Raw genomic sequence first — 24,263 nt, 5'->3', positions numbered from 1 at the left:
GTAAAGGACAGGTGTATGCAGGAGTGTTTTAGGATTTAAGGACATTGAGGGCATAGCACAGACCTCTGTCAGAGAATCCAGAGCAGTGGTTCCCAACAGGTGGGTTATGGTCCAAAAGTGGGTCACGGGTCCTTTATGAATTGACCGTAAGTGACTCGCGAAAGTGTCAAATTCGTAAAAAAACAAACTTTATTTTGAGGTACAGTGAATTTCTGGCACAGAGCTGTTATTTCCAAGTGCCGTCTCCTGCTGTAGAGCGAGTGACTTACACACAGCTGCTTAACAGAGACAGCAAACTAGCTCGACTACATGTTCAAATGCAAGTATATTACTGAATATATTAAACTGTGTGGACCTTGAACTAATGACTTTGGGGAAGACTGGACCCCGTGGCTGGGCCTGTTGAGAACCACTGACCTAAAGGATTTTTCCCTCGCACTTTTTTTTTTTTTAAATTATTATTTATAAAAAAAGGTCTATTTTGATGTTTTTTTCAGTGCACTCTGGCACCCCATTTACATTAAAAAAATTAAACATTTTTTTTAGTGTGAATACATTTATTTTCATTTACTTTTTAGTTTTATTGTGGGCCAGATTTTTTCCACAAGCTGCAAGCTGAGTATCAGTATTTCATTATTTTTTTTACATATATATTTAAAAGCTTTCAAAAAAGATTGTCCTTAAGGGGTTTAGTTTTGGGTTTTATAAGGTCCCCTATGCCCTTAACTGAATATCACCTGCAACTGAGAATTAATGGATTAAATGAAATATGTCAAATTAATGTGTAAATTGAGGAAAAAGCCATGCATCCCTTAAAATCTATTTGAAAAGTTCATTCATAATATGGCTTGTAAATTTTTTTGTTATGTTTTAATTGTCATTAAATTAAAGCAAACGTGACTCCTTGATTTGTATTCATGTGTTTGATAAGGGCAAATTAAGGGTATTTTATTTGGTTAGACTTTGAGTAATTTGCAGGCTTAAATACAACAGGTTCAGTCTATTTCTATGGTCTATTTATTTTGAAGGTGCAGGGCGGAACAGGAGTGCTGTGTGTGTGTTGAGTGTGTGAGAGGCGCACGGTGACAGCAGCAGTGCACCGTCAGGGAGAGCGCGGCGGAGCTGGAATCAGCCAGGAGCGAAAATGTGAAGGTGGAATCCGACTGAGCAGCATTGTGTTGGAACTGGCGCCTGTTTCTCTGGGAGAGGGAGAGAGAAAAAAACACACACGCGCGACCGACATTCTCACACAGCAAGATCAGGAGCTTTATTTTGGATTTTTACAATCACTGGAAATATCCTCGCTTTATTTTTCTTTTCTCACACATTTATTGGACGCATCTTTCCGGGCTCTGTCCACCTTCTCAGACACTGGACTGGAAGCAGGAGAGTGAGAAGCATCATTTGCGTTTGCTGGATATTTTTTTAATTACACAATTTGGAAGGAGTGAACTGCTCCGTGAAGATTTGCTGTTGCTTTATGGGATTACTGTCGACGGAGGCGCTTTGTTTGAGATAAACATTGGGCATCATGAGTTCCAGTGGTAAGTCCATTCCTGCGCGCTTTATCTCTCCACTTGAAGCGCAAAGACAATACCTACATGTGAGAGCAGCAGTGAACAATAGTAGCCTTTATGTGATCAAACAGACCATTGAAAGTGCCAATATAAACAATGTAATTTCAATTCACCTCAGTATTCTATTGAATTAAATTACACAGATACATTAAATTGTATTCTTATGTACATCCAGTACATAATTATAGAACTGTTGTTGTGAATTATGCCTCTGCTTATAGTGTGCAGCAAACCCCTATAATAGACCTGGGACAGGTTTAGAGAGGATAGGAGAGCTAAGTATATCTGGAGGTCAAAGTAGCATTTGCCCAGAGTTCATGTATCGAGGGGCATTTTTGGGATTCTTCATCCCAGTAACAGGTGTTGCTTGGGCCCTCACAGTGTCTGCTCCCCTCTTCCCTCACTTCTCTTTCATCTTCTTCTCTCCTTCCTCATCCTCTTCGCCACCATCAGCAGTACATTTGACCTCTCATGGGAGACCACCCAGGCTCTCAGCTGTTGCCTCTTCATAAAACTCCACCTGTCTTCTAACGTTGCAGGAGCAGGAAGCCCCTGGAGCTGGAGGTTTCTGACGTGACCGCTGTTGGTCTCGTGGAGTTTGCTTCACTGTGATGCAGCACATGACAAATAAGTCTGACAGCCCGAGGGCTTCTGTCATACGTACCCTACACCCGGCCCGGGGCCTGCCATGATGCTAAGCTGACCTTGTATTAGCTGACTGTGACCCTGATCCTCTGTCAGCTGAATCAGGGCTTTCCCTGTAGGGCTGGCTGGTCAGCTGTGTGAGCATGTGCACGCCTGTATGCATGCCTCCACTTTGTTGTTCTCAAGTTCTCACTGGTTGATTCATACGGCGTGGATCTCCAAGGAAAGACTTTTAAAGAAATGCCCCCCCCCTCCTCTTCCCTCTTGGCTATCAGTAAGGGCAGTAGAAGTTGATGAGCACAAGGTCCTCTGTGAACTGATGGTGTCATGTGCTTCCTGTCCTCCCTCCCCTGTCCTCTGTGTCTACAGGAGGAACCGGGTCTTACTGCATCATTCATAATCTAGCCTGTCATTGTGTGGCACTACATTATTCATCCAGTGCTCTTAACCCTGTGGTACCGAGCCTTGCCTGACTGCCAGCTCCCGGTGCCGTGCGTGCTGGGAGTGGTGTCGCAGCTCCTGGCTTCCCTGAGAAAATGTTTAGAATTCTTTTGTTAAGCCTCAAAATGCTTTTCTCAGCTGACACAGAAGGGGGAGGAGCACATACAGCCGGCGTGTGGCGAGCTGTCACAGGCTCTGGTGATTTAAAAGCATGTGCTTAAACAAGAAATGCAGGCAAACACACACATCAACAACATGTCAACCTGTGGTTTACCGTTTGCCTGTGAGTACGTGCCATCCTGTATACGTGTGCAGTACCATGTGTGTGTGTGTGTGTGTGTGTGTGTGTGTGTCAGCGTAGTCACAGCAGGCAGATGATGGTGTGACATGTGTCTGTACTTTGGCTTTAGGCATAAACACAGCAGGCATCAGAGCTGAGGAAAGACCATCTCCTCTCCTCTCCTCTCCTCTCCTCTCCTCTCCTCACTCCCACCCCTCTGGTCAGTCAAACATATGCTCCCGTCCACTCTCAACACTCAAGATTTGGACATGAATGGGCCTGTTAGGCTGTGCTGTGTGCCGTGTTTTCCGCTGCATTGGGTGTGATAGCCCAGAGGCCATCGACACACACAGAGTAATTACACACAGCTCTGACTGTCTGTCTTCATCTTCTGGGCCTTCTATCTCTCATGGTCACTGGGTTTTCTATGTGTGTGTGTGTGTGTGTGTGTATGGTCAGATTATTTTCTGCCTGGCTGGCGGTCGAGGCAGGACTGTGTGTGCAGCAGGTTAGTTTCTGGTGGAAAGGACCTTGGTTTAACATACTTAAGATGTACCACTATATGCACACTATATTCGGGCAGAGTGGAGACACAAGTTTTGCAAAAAAAGTAGCCTAACATCAGGCCGTTTCTGAGGTACAGTGTACTGTACATACGGTATGTGCATTTCAGGGGAGTGATAAAACACATGTTGATCAATATCCTGATCATTAAGCTCAGGGACCTGAGGGGATCTGCAGAGCCATACATCACAGACAGCACTGACAGCTCTCTCCTTCCCTCTCTTCCTCCCTCTATAGCAGAGAGTTCTCAGACGAAACACATCCGAAAGGCATTCCCATTTGGGTGTCTTAACTTCAAAAAGTGCGTCTGCGTCTCATGCAACTTAATGATTAAGACATAAATGGTTTGAATACATGATAAGTATGGAAATTAACGCCAGCCATAGTTGCAGTCTCCATGGAAGTATTGCCCATTTTGCTCAGCTATGTAGTCTCATGAATAGTCTTTTAGCAACACTAGCAGTCAGTCAGTACAACACTTTGGTCCAGACTAAAATATCTCAACAACAGTTAAATGGATTGGCACAAAATCAGGGTTGGAAATTAGCACCAGCCACCAGCCAAATGCTGGTAAAATATGTAGGTGGCTGCTAGATTTTCTTCACTCACCAGCCAAAAAACCAAAGCAGTCTCTTGAGTGGCTGGTAGATTTTGGAATCCACCAGCCACTGTGGGAGGTGGACAAAAAGGTTAATTTCCACTCTTGCCAAATTTGGAGCATAAATTAATAGTAACCAGACAATGAATCCTCGAATAACTTTTGGGATCCCTTTGGGCCACTAGCTAGCCACATCAGTCATATAAAACCACACTTCACCGTTTGGGGGTTGTAGTAGCAATATGGAGATATGTCTTCCGATATCAGTGGGCAACACCTTTTTTTTTAATTTCCAAAACAGTGTGGCCGACATCTAATTCATCCGTCTCTCCTTCACCCCCCTTCTGATGTAACAACGAAGAAGGTGAGTGTGGAGCCAACGGTTTGAACAGCAGCGGACTTCGCTGTAGCTCAGTATCACACTACAATCCAAGCCCGCCCGCTTTTTAGTGGTATAATCAAATAAGGATTTTGTATAAATCTCGCTAGGTCTAAAGTTTGCTTTCACTCACAAACAGCTGCTCCTCTCATCCATTGAGCTGATCTGATCGGATTGACTGATCAATTCACCCCGCAACTCCAAAACTCCACAAACTGCTGCTAAGAAAAAAGAGAAGAGTTGCACCTGTGCTGCATTCACAGAGCCACAAAAAACACAGAATTTAGAGAGGGGACAAAGAGTGATACAAGGACACGCAGACAATTGAAGAAAAAAAAACATCAAAGTCAGCGCGTGCCCCCTGCCCTTCTGTCATCATCTACTGCCACACATAGATTGTAATTCTGTGGGAAACAATGTGGCCCTTGCAGTCTATGAGAGTTTTGCGGAAGAGTTTAAGTGCCACTTCTAGTGCTACCCCTTTGTACAGCGTGGCTGTGGCTGACAACTGATTACTGTAGGTATGAACCTGCTTCCTGCATGGGTACGTTGCTAAAAAGCATAGGCCTATGCTACTGTATTTTCACGTCCGTCATAAAGGTGGTACTTGAAGAGTCTAATATTTACTGAGATGGTGTAAAACGTTTAAAATGTAGTGCTTTGACAGACTGCTTTGACATGATGGTGGCCACAGAAGCAAAAAAAGTGGGTTGCCAATAGTGCAATAACGTCACTTTATGACGGTGATAGACAAAATGTCAGTGAGTCCACAAAATTTTATGAAATGATCCTCTGGGAGCAATTAATATTCATGTTTAATTTGATGGCAAGTCGTTACAGAGATATAATACATTGGTCTGGATCAAAGTGTATGAATGAAAAGACTGATCCAGTGGCCCACTGACAGACAGTGTCCTCCTTAGGCCCCGCTTCTAGAAGGAAAAAAAATAAATGTATAGATACATGGGACAGCACTCAATTACATGATGGATATTTCCCTTGCTGGTTTGATGTCAGGTTTTTTTTCTGTGTTGTGGGGGGAATGAGTCAGAACAAGGGTAGACAGGGAGGGGAGCTGTATCATATATGATTCCTGCTCTTCTGCCTCATCTGGTGAGCAGTCCAAACCAGAGCCAAAAACCATTTATCACTCCTCCTGCCAGACGCCTTAGTTCAATAACACAGAGAACAAAGGTGGGAGACAAAGATGCGCAGATGCAAACACAGATGCTGGGATGCACACATGAATATTCGTCATACACTACACAGTCGTGTACAACTGGTATGTATTTACAGTCCAACATAAAATTAGGCACATGTTTCTCTTGTTCATTTGCAGTTACAGTCATTGTGGTTACTACAGTGGTGTTTAGTTTGATTTGTGTACAGCCGTTAAAGGCATGTGGAAAGGGAACAATGGAGACTGCATGGAAATTGTTTCCATTTAATCTGTAAGTAAAGAAGACTCGTTCGGCTCAAAGCTACACCAATGGGTCTGTACTGTATGTGGCATCCTCAAGATCTCTGTCTCCATGACCTTGGCTTCTGGTGGGACTGAGTGATCATTCAGACTGTCAGTAGCAGTCTGACCTTTCTCTCCCTCCATAGAGTGACAGTATGTTTGTGATACCACTGGACGCTATCATTGCTCTGATGAATGCTCCTGGCCAAGGTCCTGACAGAGACGAAGGGAGATAAAGAGAAGGGAGGGGGGGTGGCAGGGAGACACCTGATCATTGGATGCATTTGATTACAGACAGGGAGGCATGGTATTGCTTTGTTGGGACAATACATAGGACACAGTGCTGATTTTAAATAGGACGTGCTCCTTAAATACAAAGAGCATATTGTAGCTAGATACACCTTTAACCAGATAGTTTTATTCAATTGAACCTGTGGGAAAAAAACATTAATGTAGTAACAGTGATATGATTCAGAGGTACCTAAAGAAATGTTTTGAAGCTTGGATTTTGGTTTACTCCTTAACACTATATTTAGTGCTATATTGTAGGCAGCTGGACGTGCTTGAGTTTCATGAAGACATTTCCCCTCTCATCCAAGAGGCCTCTTCAGTTCTAACGGACTGGTGCGGAGTCGTAGGCTAAAAATTCTGTGTGGGTGTGAACCCTTCCAGAGTCACAGGACTCTGGACTCTTCTTCAAGAAACTCGAGCAAATCCAGTTGCTTATGATATAACACTTAAGATTACCATGACATGGATGACCAAGAATCTTCCCCAACAACACCATGTTTCTCAATTGCTGAAGCAAGTAACTCTTATTTCAGACAGTGGGCTGAGCCCTGTGGATCTGAGGCTCTTATGGGATTCATAATGAATCAATATGTTTTTAACTTGCCACTAAGACACATAAGGGATTGAGACCCTATGATCTTGTGTAAAATATCTGATGTATCTAAAGAGAAAAGCTGGGGCTTTAACCAGTCACTTCAATACAGTGACTTCTTGAAGCATGCGTCTTGCTTCCATTATTCAAACTATATATTGGTTCACTTTGCTGATTGGTTTGGTGACAACAGAAGATGTGTTTCGTAGAAATGTCTATTGTAGGATTTATGCAGTTTTTGCCTCAGAAAATGCTAAAAATTAGAACTTGGAAAACTCCCGATTGACAAGACATGCACAGCTTGTGAAGATTTGTTGAATACCAGCTTACCAAGTACCACTGAGCTGTTACTAAACTGAGTAGACGCCACTTCTATGTTGTCACAAACCCTTAACCGCAGACCCAGTTTTGAAGTAGCTCTATCAATATTTAGCCTTTTCTCCAAAATCACTTACTTTTATACTCACTCAACAATAGCTTGTGAAAATTTAAGCTACAGAGAGGTATCACTAACATATAAGCTGCTTAAGGCTTTTGACATCAAGTCCTTTATTCACATGCATTTTAAAACTTTGGTTCTTGAACACTGAACCTGTAGCGATTTCTTGTTTTATTTGTTGCAAAAATTCCCAGTGCAAGGCAAAATCTAAAGACACAGTTGCTTCCTTGTTTTTCTCCACTGACGTTGCCTCCCTGGCTGTCACCACTTTCAGCTTTCGTGTTGCATTTGACACCTGAGTTATGAAGTGATACTGTGCAACTATTAGACTGCACTTCGTTGTAAGCATCATCATTGCTGTTACCCTCTCCTTGTCTTGGAAGATTTTAAGAAGGACATTGCTTCCATAGATTTCAACTTCTTGATGGCTGGCTGTCCACTCTTGCCCTGTTCCTCTCTCTTGTTGCAGATGTACATGTGTCCTGCAGTTAACGCTACATTTTCTTCACTGCTTCTTGGTCAAACTATTCTTTAAGGGCTTCTGACAGATGCGATAAAAAGGCAGATATTCAAACTTGTTGGGTAAACTTTAATGATGGACTTCAAGCATCAGGCAAACCTGGGTTAGATCTGCAAGTTTTCCCTACTAAGCTGATACATCTGGAAAGAATGGGTATGTTACTTACTACAAAGTAAAGTAAAAGAAGTGAAACATTTTTCCTTTAATAATTCATCTTGAGTCCACACACTTCTTTTTGATTCTTTGCCTTACTCTTCACTCCACTCCCTCGTCACAACTGATCTCCCAGCATCCCTTGTGACTGAGCTCCCAGCATGTTCCTCCCGGGGGCTGTCAGGTCAGGGGCAGAAATAGTAGCAGCCTCTCAGTCCCTGGGGATGTTGTCGGCTGCTCTGACCCTGGCCCTGTTCTTTTCACCTGTCTGCCGTAGGCTGTTTTATCCCGAGGCACTCGCCACTGATTTGGAGTCAGTGGATTACACCTGTAGTCTGGTGGCTATCATTAGAAGAATGACTCAACACCTCAGCATGGGAGAGGATGAGGGGTTGTTTGAGAGCCCTTTAATGGGTTTAGCTGGAGAGAGCATGGCTGTGTTCAATGAGAATAAACGCCCTGACACAATTAGATAGTGTTGCGTAATGCTTCTCCTGAGCTGATTGTGTGCCTGGTTTCTCTACGTAGGTGAGGCTTTTTGGCATGCACATCCAACGACTTCAATAAGCAGCTCATTCATTTGAACATACTTGTTGAACAACAGCGGGAATCTTTGCTATTTGCCGCACCTCTGCCTTTTTAATCTATGTGTTGACAGTCTTCATTTGGCATGTCGCTCAGGTTCTATATGCAGTATGTTGTTTCTTTTACACAAGTATTTCTTTTATACAACTTTGCCTGGCTGGGCGGTGAAAGCAGAGGAGGTTATGCTGTGCCAGGGTTTTTGGCCATATTTCAGAAGATCAGCATTGTAAATAAATGTCCTGTGTGTTTTCAGTAGGTGTTGGCAAAGGCTTGCATGTACTGCCATTAGTTCCCATTATCTCTCATTCACACCTGATGAGATCAGTGTTGCTTTGGTTTTACGATAAAAAAAAAAAGACTCCCTTTGCCTGGTCTCACACACACACACACACACACACACACACACACACACACACATATATGTATATAAAAACCCCACTGCCAAGGGAGTGTCATTATTTGAACCAGTGGCTGAGCACTTATCAAGCAGGGGTAGTGGGTCCCATTGGTGCTGCCAGCATTGTGAGGAAAACAATGAACTAACAGAGACTTGAGTGTGGGAGATTGGAGTGGGAATTAATCATGATTGCATATTTCCAATGCCCACGCTCCTGTCCTGAACAGGAAAATAAACAACAGTCATGCATTCATTCTGTCTTGCACCTGATGGTGTAGTGCTGAGGGAGTGCACCGGACAAGGCTCCGCCACTTTTTTTCTCCAAGTTTAGAGATTAAGTTTTTGCAAACTTGCCGTTAGCTGCCAGCGGTAACTTTTGAGCAGCACAGGAATTGGATAATTTTTTTTCTCAGTCTTACTGTTAACTAGTAAAGATGAAAAGGCAGCAAAACATCCTTTCATGTCATAAACTTGCCACCTTTAGAACAGTGGTTACGTAACCTACAAAATGAGCCACAACTTAACCGTGATCATGGGTGCACTTCAGTACTTTAGCAAATGGCACTACACCCCTGCTTGCACCCATGGATGTATGCATGCCTTCACACTCAGTCAGTTCACATACTGTAGCCTATACACCATGAATATACTTTCATCAAACTCGGTGCATGCAAAGGGTGCTCACAGGCTATGAGGCATGCAAGGCTGTTAGACTTTTTAAGTGCTGCAAGTCCTCTGGGATTCATCCAGTGAAATGGAATCAGTAGCTCTGTCACGCCAGCACATATGCTGGTGCTGCTCTGACTAAAGCAGCAAAGTCCTTCAGTCAGCTCTTCAGGTAGACAGCAAGGCCAGCTGGTTACCCTGCCATTATACTCCTTCCACCGAGTGTAGGACCACTCACATGCTCCTTCAGGAAGATGGAGCAAAATAAGAGACTGTGAACCCAGCTGTTCTGGCACAGTCTCAGTATTTGGAGGCTGGTCATCTGTGCTTGTGGATGCAAGAGAATCTTTGTATGGTCTAGAAGAGAGGATGGACCTTTAAAGAGCCTCTGATAGCCTAAGAGGGCTTAGATAAATTAATTTTCCTCACTCATTTAAGATCAAATTAATCTATCGTTTGGAGCTATTTGCTTGTGAGAGCCTTTGCTCCATTACTGTTAAGGCTGTATGTGAGAACTTGCTTTCCTGACAATGTGAAATAGCTATCGGCCTTGCAAGAGTCTGACATGTAAGCTAATGCATAATGAGGTAAGGAGATCTATCCACTTTCTAACCTGACGCAGCAATGTGTGTGTGTGTATGTGTGTGTGTGTGTGTGTGTGTGTGTGTGTGTGTGTGCGTGTGTGTGTCAGCCGGTGTGAGTGTGTGAAAAATAGAGACAGTGGGAGAGAAAGCCTGGAGCTTACCCAGCTTACATAGGTGTCAGACCTCACAGCTTCAGAACAAGTGTTGACAGAGCTACACACTGATCTTATTGTGTGAACTGCACACAGTACAGTCTGTAGTGCACTAGAAGCCCCAGTTCTGGTGATGGATTTCTGCATACAGTGGAAAAACCGTTGAATATGAAAAGCAGTTTTGTTCAGCTTAATGCTGAAATCCATTATGATTTTGAATTAATGCAATGTTATGTCCATTAAAGTGGATAGTGCGTTCGCTGTGGCTGGAGACAGAAATGTTGATTATGGCCTGGCGACTGTCAAGCTTTGGATTTCTTTACATGCTGAAGCTGTGTACATGGGGCTCTAGTAAACGAAACTTTATGTATAGTGTTGGGATAGTTTTTTTTCTAACTCTCTCAAAAACTAAAAACAAGAGCAAAAGTGTAAGGAATGGATGAGACAATGTTCGTCTGCTTTAACACATGCTGCAAATCTTAGCGTGTCTCATTAACGAGCCTACTACCTACAGTGAGACCTAACCCAGCATCACTTCCAAAGCCAGACACATTTTGTGCTATATTGTTTTTAGGTGTGAACCCAATTCGACAGCTAATCTCACAGTTAAATCGTGGCAGTGGCAGCAAATGTAGCCATGAAACAAAGGATTATTTCATTCAGGATATGGGGGTACTGAAGGAATTGCTTGGTTTCTTCCAATAAATCATGATGTAGTTTTGGTATTAAATTATCAGAGCACTCACATGAGAAATAAGCACCAGCAGAGTGCTATGTATTTTTTAAATTTATGAGCAATTCTCTGTCAATATCAGCAGAGGGAGGCAATTTGAAACAGCTGTTTGTGGCTTGCATTTTCCATCTCTCTTTCTTTCTCTAGTCAAAAGTCGGAGTTTGAACAACCATGAAAAGCTGTCTGTCTGTCTGTCTGTCTGTCTATAGATCTTCTTGGTAACATTTCAGTACTGGGGACAGCACTGGATGGAAAATGTCCTATCATGAAATACATTCTTGTGCCAAGTCAAGAAGACAAATTGTTTAATTGGGTGTGTCAGCTCTTTTGTCTGGTGCGGTAAAAGTAGAAACTTAAGTCGCAAATGAGAATATCAGTCAGTGAGAAAAAAAAAGATTTGATGGTAGGTCAATGATAGGCTAGATATATGATTATAATAGAATTGAACAATCAGATTTGATTATGGAAATTCTTATTTGGGGACACCCCTAATTATTTTGCAGGCCAGATTGAGTTGAAAAATAAGCCCCATTCATGTCTAGTACATCCACTGTGTGTACTGTAAGTTTCATTTTGGTGTTTTGCATTGATTACATCGATTTATTTGTGACATCCACCATAATATCAACACTTATGAATTTTCTATATTTTTGTAACTATTTAAAATGAGTAAACGCTTCTATTGTAAAGCTGCACACAACACATTGATTTGCTCAGCCCCTCGCTTGGCTCTCCTTCTCTGTTCAACAGACCACAAGTGGGACAAATTAGTCGGCGCATGCACCTCGTGGTCCCTCCGTCTCACTCCCTGCCTCTTGGAGACTATTCGCCCAGAGGAGAGCAGGCGGAAGCACTGGAGGGGGACCTTCAGTAGCAACTGCGGCAACTTGAATTCAGCCAGAGCAAACCCCAATGCTTCTGTGTGTCATCTGGGTCTAACTTGTGTAATGGCAGCAACAGAAAGTTAGTTGATTTAGGGGGAAGTTTGCAATGGCTGAATTCGAGTTGCTATTCAAGCAATTCTCAAAGTGCTATTCTCAAAGTGTATATATGTATATATACGTATAATCTGTATACATACATTTAAATTCAGTTTAAAATTATTCAAATTGAAACATTAGCCAAAGACAGCATTTTCAACCAACTCATGAAGGTAACGTTAGCTTTATTAGTTGGCTAGCTATAATGACGATAAAAAATGCCACCAACAGATGTCATTTTGGCAAAATTTGTTCTGTTGCTGGCTAGAAGTGAGAGGCTTCCACCACTGTCAGAGAGAACCTATTCCTTCAAAAATTACTGAGATTTTCAAGCAACAGTCTTGCATGCTGCATATGTGCTGTTCAAGAGTAGAAAGCTTGAGGCAGCCATAGCAACAGTAACTAGCGGCGGACATTAAATTCATGTTACAAAATAGTAACACATAAATAGAATATTAAATTTGTGTGTTTTTTGTCTCCAGCAGCTTACCAACAAGGATCTGCAGGTGGTGAACGAAGTTCAGGACCAATCCGGTGCCAGAGGTGTCGGGAAATATGCAAAGGAGAGGTGGTACGAGTACAAGATACCCACTTCCACGTCAAGTGTTTCACCTGCACAGGTAAGACATGGGAACCTGATCGATAACCCAACCAAGCAAGTGTGAGAGTAGACAAACAGCTGTGGTGATCACACAAACAGGTGTTGTCTTACAAAGTCTCCAGGTGTGGGTGATCCTGGTCATGAATGTTGTTAAAGTTAAATAAGATGGGACTCAGATTCCAGTAGAAGACTAGAAACAAGACATCTATCATGGTCACATCCTTACTTTCCGTTCACACACCCCCATACACACGTTGACACATATAGGCCCACAGTCACTCTCCATCCATCTCCTGGTGGACATGCTGAGTGCTGCTATTAGCCCACAGTGGGGATTGGAACGGATCAGAGGTGCCTTGCAGGGGACTTAGGCACCTGCTACGGTAGCTTGTTATTGTGCTGCCAACTTGGAGGGATTTTCCTTTGGTTGTACGCCGAGGTGTAATGAGAGTGTGTCAACGATAGCTTTGCAGTGCTACAGGTGAGCTCTGGTGACCTACAAGAGATTCAGTGGTGACATCATCTCACGTCATCTTACAACAGGGATAGCGTAATGTGTTTCTCTTTTGTAATGTTTAAAAGGAAATAATTTGGGAGTCAGTCAAGACAAAGTCAAGTCAAGACAAAGTCTGAGTAGTGAGAATCTGGTTTAAATGTAGGTTATTTAAATAGATGTAGACGCTATAACTCTGCAGCCTTTTTACAGCCAAAGATGCTACAAGTAAAAAATAACAACATTTAATAGACTTTTTTTGTGTTTTGCTTAAATGTTGTCGACTGTGCAGGCAAAATGTTTTTCAGGAGTTTCATGCTGCAAGCAGATGGCATGACTCAAAGTGTAAAATTTAGGAAGATGATCTGCTGAATGGAATGGGGTGTTTATTTTTTCTTTGGCTCAACAAGATTGCAAAAGCAGGTCCTCTACATTGAGAGAGTTAAGTGCAGCTCTTAAAGGGATTTTGTGACAGTAAAGTATTTGTGCAAGTGCAAATCAGAAATCAAAGAAGCGAGGAATTGTATTTGTCATGCTGCTGTACAGCCTGCAGCAAGTGTACTCAGTTTTATGTTAATAATGTCATCTCTAAAGCAAAGACAGCCAGTCATGGTTACTTTCAGTCATTTGCAGATGACTTTGAAAAAAAAAAGGTAGAGATGTGTACTCAACAGTCATCTAATCACACATATTTCTACATAATTATAGGCTAATCTGACATAATTTCTGACAAATCTCTCCCCACTTCGTTCATCAGCCATCATATTTCTCATGAGCTCAACTGAGTTGTGTTGACGTTATGTCACACTGCCTTAGTTGTATAGTTGAAGGCCAAAACATTATGGCTTTCTGATTTAAGTACACTTAACATTTATAAAGTAAAACGTAACTGTATGTTAAATAGACAGGATGTGAGAAATGCATTAGTATACCACTGGACCACTTACACAAGTGAAAAGAGGCGAGAGCTGGCACTGTTCGCTCTACACATTATATTTATCTATTCCATGAAAATTGTTACTGCCAATGGAAAATGATTGTAATTATTTAATAGTCATAGTAACTATACCAAGATAGGGTTGGATGAATGGATGAATATGTCAGTTATCTGTGATTGACTGAGCACATAGTTTTTTCTTTGAGGTGATTTTTACCATTTTATTTCACTACATTAATGGTCTGCCTCAGAAGAACCAGTGAGAGCCGCCACTCAGCAGCAGAGAGACAGCGAGGAAAAACAGCATGTAGAGACATCTTTTATATTTTCACATCTAACTCTGTAAATTAAAGTTTTATTTTGACTGTAACCAGAGTTGGTGATTGTTGGAAAAGTGGAAAGACTAACCAAGACAGTTTTGGTGAGTTTATTCTGTCTGTGCCGAGTTCGAATGAAGTACGTTTTATGATGAGTTAGAAATGCAGTTTTAATTGTTGCAATTTCAAAAGTATTTTTTAACACTAGACCCTGGGAAAAAGCTGAATCATACACATCCAGAGACTATAAATCATAAGGCATATTTCCAAAAACGATGCCTATCTTATGTCAGCCCTTCTTTCTGACTGTTATTTATCACTGTATAGAAAAGTTTTTAATGTTCTTATTTTTAAACAATTTTATTCCAGTGATTCACTTTGACCTTGCTGTGTGAATGGTGCTATATTAGATATACTTTACTGACTTACTAAAATGAATGTTACATGTGCAACTGAATGAATAAAAAAGTAAATTTTGAACTAACCTTAAACTGCTACATTCAGCTGTCCATGCAGTGTTTTCCCTACACTGATTTATTTGTAGCATCCACCACAATATCAGCATTGACCACCACTTTATAATGTTTTTAACTATTTAAAATGTGTAAAATTGTATTCCATTGTAGAGCTGCGCACAGCGCATTGGTCCGTTAACCTCCTCGCCCCCTCACAAAAAGGACAAATTAGCTAGCTCATGCACATCATGGTCCCTCCGCCTCACTCCCTGCCTCTAGGAGACTGTTTGCTGGAAGGAGAACAGATGAAAGCTCCAGAGACAGACCTTCAGTAGTGACTGTAGCAGCTTTATTTCACCTGGTGCAAACCCCAATGCTGGTGTTCACTGTCTTGGTCTAACCTGTGTAACTGCAGCAACAGAAAGTTGGCTGATCCAGCAGGGAGTTTGTGATGGCTGAATTCAGGTTGCTGTTCGAGCAGCTGAATGTCCATCCTCAGACTGTCTGCCATATTCTGCTTTCTCGCTTTGTCTTTGTTTTTCTTGAACTGTATAACTTTCCAACATAACTCACACACACGCCTGAGCAAATATATCGGCAGTTGCTGGTTGTTGGGCTGACTGTGGCCGGTTGGAAAATTTTGATTGTCCAAAACAAGTGTTGCACACTCTGGCTCCATATGCGTTTCATTTAATTTGATGACATTTCAGCCTTTTTTTAAGATCAACAATTGTCAAAGCGTCATCAAATTAAAAGAAATGCATTTGGAGCCAGAGTATGCGACACTTGTTTTCGACAATCAAGTTTACTGCCAGTGATCAGCACCTCATTATAGTTCTTGATGTGTGTTAATATTATATTTTCAACAGTTAAAAATGTTTAACATATCGCCCAGCCTTGTAATATAACTATACTTTTTTAATGTCTTAACTTGTACCATATTTGAGATTGATCTGTTTATGAATTGTCTTTATTTTACATATTTATTCCTGATTATTCCTGTTTGTACGGTAGATATTTTGAGTGTTTTTTGTTGACACTCTGCTGTCTGCTGACACAGTCCCACAGTTTTCCATTATATTTTATATCTGCTGCGTAATAGTGTTACTTATGTTATGTTATGCACATACAGTATATCTCATATACAAATGAGTGAATTAAGTCTGCCCCACCTGCAGTTTTATTTTGACTTTTCTGCAGCAGCTGTTGTCGAGGAGGAGAAGCTGAGTAAGTTGTGTTTACTGTATGAGCTGCACCACACTGCTGAACAGCCCAGAGCTGTTATACAGTAGATAAACACACTGAAGGCTATTTATTGGAGGGCTGTTGTTACATGTTCCCTACGTGTAGCCGTCACGCACACACGCATGAAAACACATGTATACCCTGCACACATACACACATGCACTCAACCATACGAACGTGCACATCCATACATGCGTGCACGCTCACTGTGGTTGTGAGGGGTTGCTGTGGAAACGGTGTGAAGGGGCACCCGGGCCCTGATTGGTGGATATTCTCAGCATCTCTATGGTGCTATTAACCAATCGGAGGGCTCTATTCTGTGCCCCAGAGAAAAAGGGGGGTGAACACAGGAAGCGAGCAGAAAAGAGAAGAAGAGGGGGGATGGGGGTGCTGTTTGTGTCGCCTAAACATTACATCATCACTTGAGTGTAATACCAATCTGATTCTCACTTGCTCTTCCGTCTTTTCATTTCCCTCTCACTCGCGGCAGCCGTACAGTAATGGAAAACTGTCATCGATGAGCATCATGTTAAATACACCCATCAGACCTCCACACACCTCCTCCCCTCTCATGTTCCAGAGAGCTCTCCTCATCCCATGAGGCAATGGGGCACTATTGTGCGGCCAGACTCTGCCACATCCCTGCCCATAATATGCTCTCCTGTATGGGCCTCTGCCGAGCCAGCAGTTCCCTAAAGCTTTATTGTTCAGTGTCTAACCCCCCCTCACACACAAACATGTTGCATGTTCTTTTGAACTTTATAAACTCAATCTATTCTCTGCTCTTTATTAGCTCCTGTACATTTTCTGAGGCTCAGTGGTTGTGAATGCATTAGAGATTTAAGATCAAATTTCTATATTTCCCTCCGCCCCTCTGTCGCTTTTTCCCTTAGTTTCTCTCCCTCTCTCTCTGTTTCTTTCTCTTGCTTTCTCCCTTTCTTTCCTGATGACAGTCACCCAAGTATGAAATCAATTTCTCATCTTGGGACAGGATGACATTGGCATGCGGGGCGTGCGATTTGGAAGCTAATGGCTAAACTGTATTATGCCATTGTGCCACAGTGACAATCCGCCGTCTCTGCCAATTGCCTTATCTGTCGGACGTGTTTATGAACTGGAGTGTGTTTCAACATTTGATTTCATTCTTTGCCGGGCAATTATTTTCTTTTAGAGAATCAGGGTGTTTACTCAGGTTATTGACCTTGACCGATGATATTGTGTGCGCCTCAGTCCATTCATTTACACTGGAAAACCATGACATTAAATCTCAGTTATTTTTCCCCTTTTTCCTTCTTCTGCTTTTCCTTTCTCCTCAAAAGGGCTGACTGTGCCCCACTAAATAGATCATGATCATAAACAGTCAGACGCACTCAGAGTTACTTTGTGAGCACACACATTCACTTAGCATGTAGAAATAAACCCATCAATCCCATCCATCATTTCATCCTCCCACTGTCTTTCCCCGCGCTTTATCAAGCCACATTACCTTCCTTCTGACACATTATCATAATTTGTCTCTCATGCATTAGTCAGAAGAAGAACAGATCACTAATCATGTGCATTTAACCTCTCATTTGAACCCATTACACAGCAGCTGATTATAGCACGAAGAAGCAGCCACGCAATCAGCTCAAGAAAAAAGTCTGTGGAAAAAATGCTCAAGACAGAAGCCAGCTCCCAGATTGATGCATCAACTCCAGACATAGAGAAGGCAGCGGGGGTGTACGTGTGTGTATATGTGTGTCTGCGGGGATTATGCGTATCCCGTAGCACTTCTCAGTGTAGCAGCGGGCTGTACAGTATGGATAATGTGGTGTTGTATTACCGGCAGACGGGCTGACTCGTGCATACTGGCCTAATGACATAGTGACCACATTTATCCCGCCTCTGAAGCATAATTGGCACTCTTGGATTCCAACAGAAACAGCGGGGCCTGTCAGTGGCACGAGCGCAAAGCTAACACACACGTAAATCACACGCAAAGGCGAAATGCATGTGCACATGCTTCCTGTGCTGCCAACACACGAGCTAACATAAAAAAAAACCACAGAAGCACAGAAACAAATACACAGGACGGATGCAAACACAGACACATTCAAACATAAACTGCCAGGCTGCTCCCAGTAGTTATTTATTGTCTGAGACAAAACTGATTTTTCTCATAAAACAACGCTAAAGGGAATAGCAGATTTACACAGACAGGTCAGATAAATACTTGACCGCTCAGCGAAGGCTCCATTTCTTGGCTATATTCTCACCAGGGCTTTTGTGAAATTGCAGCATCTTTGTCTTTCTCTCTGCAGACCTTTTTCAGTCAGTTCAGCCTCCCTTTGGATGCCATTAGCTCCCATCAGTCAACCTCTGTGTTAATAACATCAACCCACTGTACTGTGCCGCCGTTCTGTTCTCTGAAGGCGAGGGACAGACCGAGATGGAGAGAAACATAACGGAGGGGCAGAGGGGAGAGGAATAAAGAGAAAAAGAAAGAGAGGTTATAGAAAAAGAGACACAGCACAGGAAAAATATGTGGGGGGTTACAGGGAAGGGGAGCTTCCTGTAGCTATAGCAACCATTGGTACGCTGGTCCAATCACCACGCCAATGCCTGGTTGCTAGGGAGAGATTCCGGCGGAGAGAGAAGGGAGCGCGGCAGGCAGCAACGCTTTTCCCCGACGACTCTCCAGGATCCGGGATAGATGACAGGGATTATTTCTCCGCTTGTCTCTCTCAAGCGTCACCGTCCTGAGGGATTTTCACACACTGACGCCCTGCCTATTGTCTTTAAGTGTGTATGTGTGTGTGTGTGTGTGTGTGTGTGTGTGCCACGATGAGGTGGAGCCGCTTAAGTGTGCTGTGTGTCTGGCTCAGCGAAGGAGTGATTTCTGAATGATAAGGAGGATCATGAACTGACAAACATACACATACACAATCTAAACCAGTACATCTATACATAGAGCCGGAGCTGTAGAGCATGTTTATTACTTATCAAAAGGCCCTATCTCAGTTTTGTTAACCCTGTGCGTGTGTTTGAGACCCAATTCACGCCTATTTTCCCCTCAGCTGAGCGCCTTATCAGAGCTGGGAGGGTTAAAAGCTGAAGGCCTCGGCAGCGGGGCTGGTCTGCTGGTATGAAGGGACTCCACTGGGCCACCATCTGTCTCCATCAACGACCGCAGCCAAATGCTAGGGGAACCCTGTCACTCATGCACAATTTCTCTCTGCTTCAGCCCTTAGCTGCCTCTCTTTATCTCCTCTTGCCCTTTTCTGTGACCACATCTCCGTCTGTTTTCTGTTAGTTTTTTTTTTTTCTATAGCCGGGCCAGTGGCTCTAGGGATGGCAATTTTGGTCAGTCAGTCTGTCACTCTGGACCAGACTGAAATGTCTCAACAACTGCTGGAGGAATTGCCATTAAATTTTGTAAAGACACTCATGGTCCCCAGAGGATGAACCCTGCTGACTTTGGTGATAGCTTGACTTTTCCTCTAGCGCCATAATGTGGTTGACATTTTTAGCGATACATGAAATTGTTAGCACATTTTAACAATATTGCGATAATACTGATCATTTTGGTTACTTTGGTTATCTCTAAAGCTGGGCATACACAATGTGATTTGAGACTGTTTTAAAATGTTAGAAATGTGACTGTTGACAGTTGTCAGTTAGAATTTTTTGAAAGCTCCAAGGCTGCAGACAGGTACAAATTGTTAGCCTGGGGTGGTACAATTCACAGTAATGTAGAGACAGACGCCCCAAATGAGCTTAAAAGTCCATTGCTGCAAAACAGGTCAGTCCTAGTTTTGATTTCCTCTCTGTCTGTCTGTCTCTCACACACACATACACACACACGTTGGCAAGTTAGCAGCACCATCAAACTAGCCGGATATTGGCTAGGCTGAACGATTAATTGACTGAGAAAAATGGCCGTCCAACATTTCTGACGTGTCAGAAATTCACCCTAATGTCTGACGGCCAGTCGGAAGCAGCTGATCGGGCCATGCTGGTCCTTTCTCCCCCCTGTACACTGTGCAGCAAATGATGCCTGATGAAGCGGAAATTTGGTCCATCTCTAAGAAGAGTTCTGCGGCTGAATATTCGGGTCAGAAACAGGCTCAAATAGTACAGTGATCACCCAGCTTAAGACACTCATTGTTCCCAGCTGCTGAATCCTAATGACTTTAGTGATCCCTGACTTTCCTCTAGTGTCACCAGCAACTTCACATTTTGAGTGAAATGTCTCAAAAACTACCGGATGGCTTTTCATGAAAGATAGTACAGAGGTTCATGTTCTGCACTTAAGTGATCCTCACTTTTCATCCAGTGCCATCATCAGGTTAATATGTGTCACACTGCGATTCATAACCATAATTAATTTAACATTCCCAACAGCTGCAGGCCTACATCTCAGCTGCACTGTGTCTTTATTGCTAATTAGCAAATATTAGCATGCTAACACACTAAACTTAGAAAGTGACAAAGGATATGCTAAGCATCAGAATGTCAGCATCATTATTATGTGAGCATCTAGCCGAAAGCACCATGCCCAAGCACAGCCTCACAAAGCTGCTAGTGTGTTTGTAGACTTTTGTTTCTCTCCTCTTCCTGTCTGTCTGACCGCCTCCTCTCTCACCCTGTGATTTGGCACAACTTGAGAAAACACATTATTTACTCTTGAAGTGTTTCCTCCTGTCAGAGAGGCTCACATCCAGGGGACAGGGGGGAGGGCAGAGGAGCCTGGGCCCCACGTCGGTAGCACAGATGTGGGGGTGAATAGGTGAGTACCTCCCCTGCTGAAACTTCTAACTGCCCCACTACATACATGCCTCTCTGCTTAACTGCGGCTGCCCCTATTATCTTAAAATAAAACGCCATGGAAATTAGCATGATGTTGACAGCGGGACTAAAACAATTAGAATGAGCAGTAGCGCTACTTTGAAGTACTGTACAAAGCATGTCCATGCTTAATAGCACATTATGAAGACCTAACAGTAGTATAATGAGCCTAGGGAAGAGTCACAGGGAGAGAGACTTTGGGGGGATGGGGCGAGAAGGGAGGCTCTGTGAAAGAAAGAGAAGGTTGCATGGAGGTTACGCTCCTGTAGTGAGAAATGAGGGTGCAAATTGAGATAAAGTGGAGACCTTGTGCTCAGAGCCACAAAGATTTGGAAGCAGTCTTGAAACGGAAAGACAGAGAAAGAGAAGGGGAGGAGGCGGGGTTGTCAGCACTATTTTGGGGTTCCGGCCCGGGCCGACTTGAGAAGGGAATTTTAATTGCGTCTGTTGGCTGGAGATAAATACCCAATCACGCGGACCCCCTGTGGGTGCCTAATCAGTGCGGTTCTAATGACCACAGCTGCAGACACCGGCCTACATGCTAACCTCTAATCACTAGACTTATGATTGAGATGCTAACTTCCTGCGCTACCAAAAAAAGAGCAATATGAAGGAGAGAAGCAGCATCGTTCAGATTCCCTCATTAGAGAGCCATTCAGGGAAAGATCATAAAAAGAGCAAATTGATGAAATGAAGCCTTTGATGTAGTTTGGTCTTGCAAAGCTGATTATGTTTGCTGTAGGAGGCTAAGACTATGTCTCCATGAAATAATATATAGTTCTCATATAGACAAAACTTTTCATTAACTTGGGAATTATACATAATTATGATTTTCATCTCAAACTGTGCGCACTTTCCCACGAGAAGCTACAGTATAAATCCCCAAAGGCCATTCCTAGGACAGTGGGACAGACCAGGCTGGTATTGGGCTGTTAGTTTTATGGGTGGGTGTCCACACCATGTGGAGTTGGTTGTGCGGCTGCAACCGAAGCCTTTTTTCTCGGAGCCAAGCTAAGCCACGTCTCTGTGGCAGCACAGACACCAAGCTCTGACCCAACTCCACCCACTGAACTGGCAACTACATCATGTGGAGGGAGACGTTTGAAACTTCAGCTCAATGGTTACGGCTAAAATGAGAGAACTTGAAAAGTAGAGGGCTGGCTTGCAAGTAGGCTGTAAAAGTGGAGGCTCTAATAGGGAGGTTTGAAGAATTGTCCAGCATGTAAAGCTTGTATTCACCTTTTCAAAGATAAACTTTTGGGGATTTTTCCCTTTAATGACAGGACAGCTATAGATTAACAGGCAATGTGGGAGGGAGAATGACATGCAGCAAATAGCCACAGGCTGGAAATGAGCCTGGGCTACTGCACAGGCCTGAGCCTAAATGGGGCGCACACTCTACACGGTGGAGTCTATCAAGGTGCCTTTAAACAGGTGCAAATGGACAGTAGAAATGTAGATGTAACTGTGTATGGTGTGTGTTTGAGTCTATGAATGTCTTGTTAAACTTAAAGTAGGGCTGTACCCATACTCAGAATTATACCAGTTGAATCAGATTTGACTTTTCAATACAAATATCTATTCTACAAATTTTGGTAGGGTTGGGTATCCTTTGGGTTTTTTCCGTTACCAATGGCAAAACAATACTTTTAAAATGGTATCAGTGCCTAAACAGTGTCTGAACTGATACTTCTTTAAAAATAAAGCACAAAAAAATTAACAATGTGAGAGAACAACTTTCTTTTATTGCAAAGGCATATTTGAACTTGAAATACTACCTCTTAACGACAACAGTAATTTTACGCAAAATAAGAGTTATAATAATAATAACAACAGCAAAAAAAAAATACAAGTTGGGAACAATTATTGTTTCTCTAACTCAGATAAGACTCAGCAGCCAGTCGCTGAAGCCTCACTGTCACTGTCACACACGTGATCTCTTTCTCTCTCAGCTGCACATTTGCCATGCACGCAACCTGGCACCAAAATAAGGCACCTAAATTAGGCACCTAAATCTGCTAACTATGCTAACAACGGATCGTAAATGTGCAACATTTTTTACAGACACTGGATATCAATCAAAAGCCAGAGAGTAAATCATATTAAGTTGCTGTGAGCTGTAAATTTGCCACCTCTTAGCAAAAGGCAAAAGATAACCGGAGCCTGTAGGGCAAAGCCTCTCTCTGGAGGCAGCTGCCTCCATTTCCCTGAGACTCACGCTGGGTCTGTGTCCGCAGCTGCCTGTCCCAGAGAGCAGCATGAAAGCAAGGAGCGCTCACTCTGCAGCGTAAACTGTGGGTCAAAACGCCTCAGAAGTATGCTGCACTTTAACTGAAGACTGTGTGACTTGAGAAACCTCAGTCAACTGAGGGATCTGTGACTGATAATTTGAATGTCTGACTTTCAAGAAGCAGCTGTAACTTTAAGATGGTCTCTTGAAGTAAATATTATGGCTGTGACATTGTTTTCTTAGTTAAAGATGTAAGCTGAGCAATATACTTAACATATATGAGTGCATCTGAATATACTTAGAGTTTACATGGTCTTATTATGTGCTAATGGCGCCTTTAATCAGCTTTGAGAAATTTAACCTAAATCATTGTTAACTTTACAAATTAAATTTGTGTGGAGCATTTACCTGTTCTCACATTCAAGTGAGAACTTGATTGTCATGTGTTAGTTAAATGTGTTTGCCATCACGGACAATCTCAAGCTGATTTGAAGTTATCACAACTGGTAGCATTTGTTTTTTACAGCCACCAGCTCAACCACCACAAACCCAAATGTAGCACCACATCATTCAGACTCAGGGACCTAGCTGTCTCTAGGGCAACTGTGGAAGGTTTACGTCTCCTATGGCAACTGAGGAAGGGGGACGTCCTTTGCAATGCATCCAGCCAATCGTCCGGTCAGAAGAAAACAATTTGATTAGCCAGAACAGGTGAACCATCCAGCCAGCCTATCCAATCCAGTCTGAGCAGATCCAGTCAGCCGGCTGTGATTTGGTCAGGCGTCCATATGCTAATGAAGTGCATTAGGCTAATTGAGCAGATTCCAGTCATTTGAAAATCAATCTGGGTGCAGATTGAAAGGCAAATCATTTTGAAAGAGTGAGAGGCAGAGGAGATTGAGAGGAGAACCAGAGAAAATTATGGCACCGAATGTGATTACAATTTAGTCTTAGAAGATTAAAAATGTTTTTATTAAATTAATGCAGTGGACCATGTCAAGTCACAATGATTTTTTTTCCATGATGAAGAGTTTAGAAGATGTGGAAATATTTACTCTCCCACTCCCCCTTTTCCATGAAGGCATCAGATAGCCTGTGATTTGGGTTTCTGGTAAAA

At 42.8% G+C, this 24,263-nt stretch overlaps 1 protein-coding gene across 9 annotated transcripts in view; it reads left to right on the top strand.

Annotated features, from left to right (window-relative positions):
• Nucleotides 1–1,095: 1,095 nt before the first annotated feature.
• ablim3 (actin binding LIM protein family, member 3) overlaps nt 1,096–24,263 on the top strand; it is a 58,190-nt gene continuing 35,022 nt past the window's right edge. For 8 of the 9 annotated variants that reach the window (XM_078169241.1, XM_078169240.1, XM_078169239.1 and 5 more), the window contains exons 1-2: nt 1,096–1,544; nt 12,521–12,658. In XM_078169241.1, the coding sequence (XP_078025367.1) occupies nt 1,532–1,544; nt 12,521–12,658 (151 nt within the window). In that variant the 5' untranslated portion in view covers nt 1,096–1,531. The remainder of the gene's footprint in view (nt 1,545–12,520; nt 12,659–24,263) is intronic. The other variant, XM_078169235.1, reaches the window with a different exon arrangement.

This window comes from Epinephelus lanceolatus, chromosome 7 (genome assembly GCF_041903045.1).
Source record: "Epinephelus lanceolatus isolate andai-2023 chromosome 7, ASM4190304v1, whole genome shotgun sequence".
Classification (NCBI taxonomy): domain Eukaryota; kingdom Metazoa; phylum Chordata; class Actinopteri; order Perciformes; family Serranidae; genus Epinephelus; species Epinephelus lanceolatus.
Note: the sequence above shows the minus strand (reverse complement) of the source record. Positions and strands in the feature narration are given on the sequence as shown.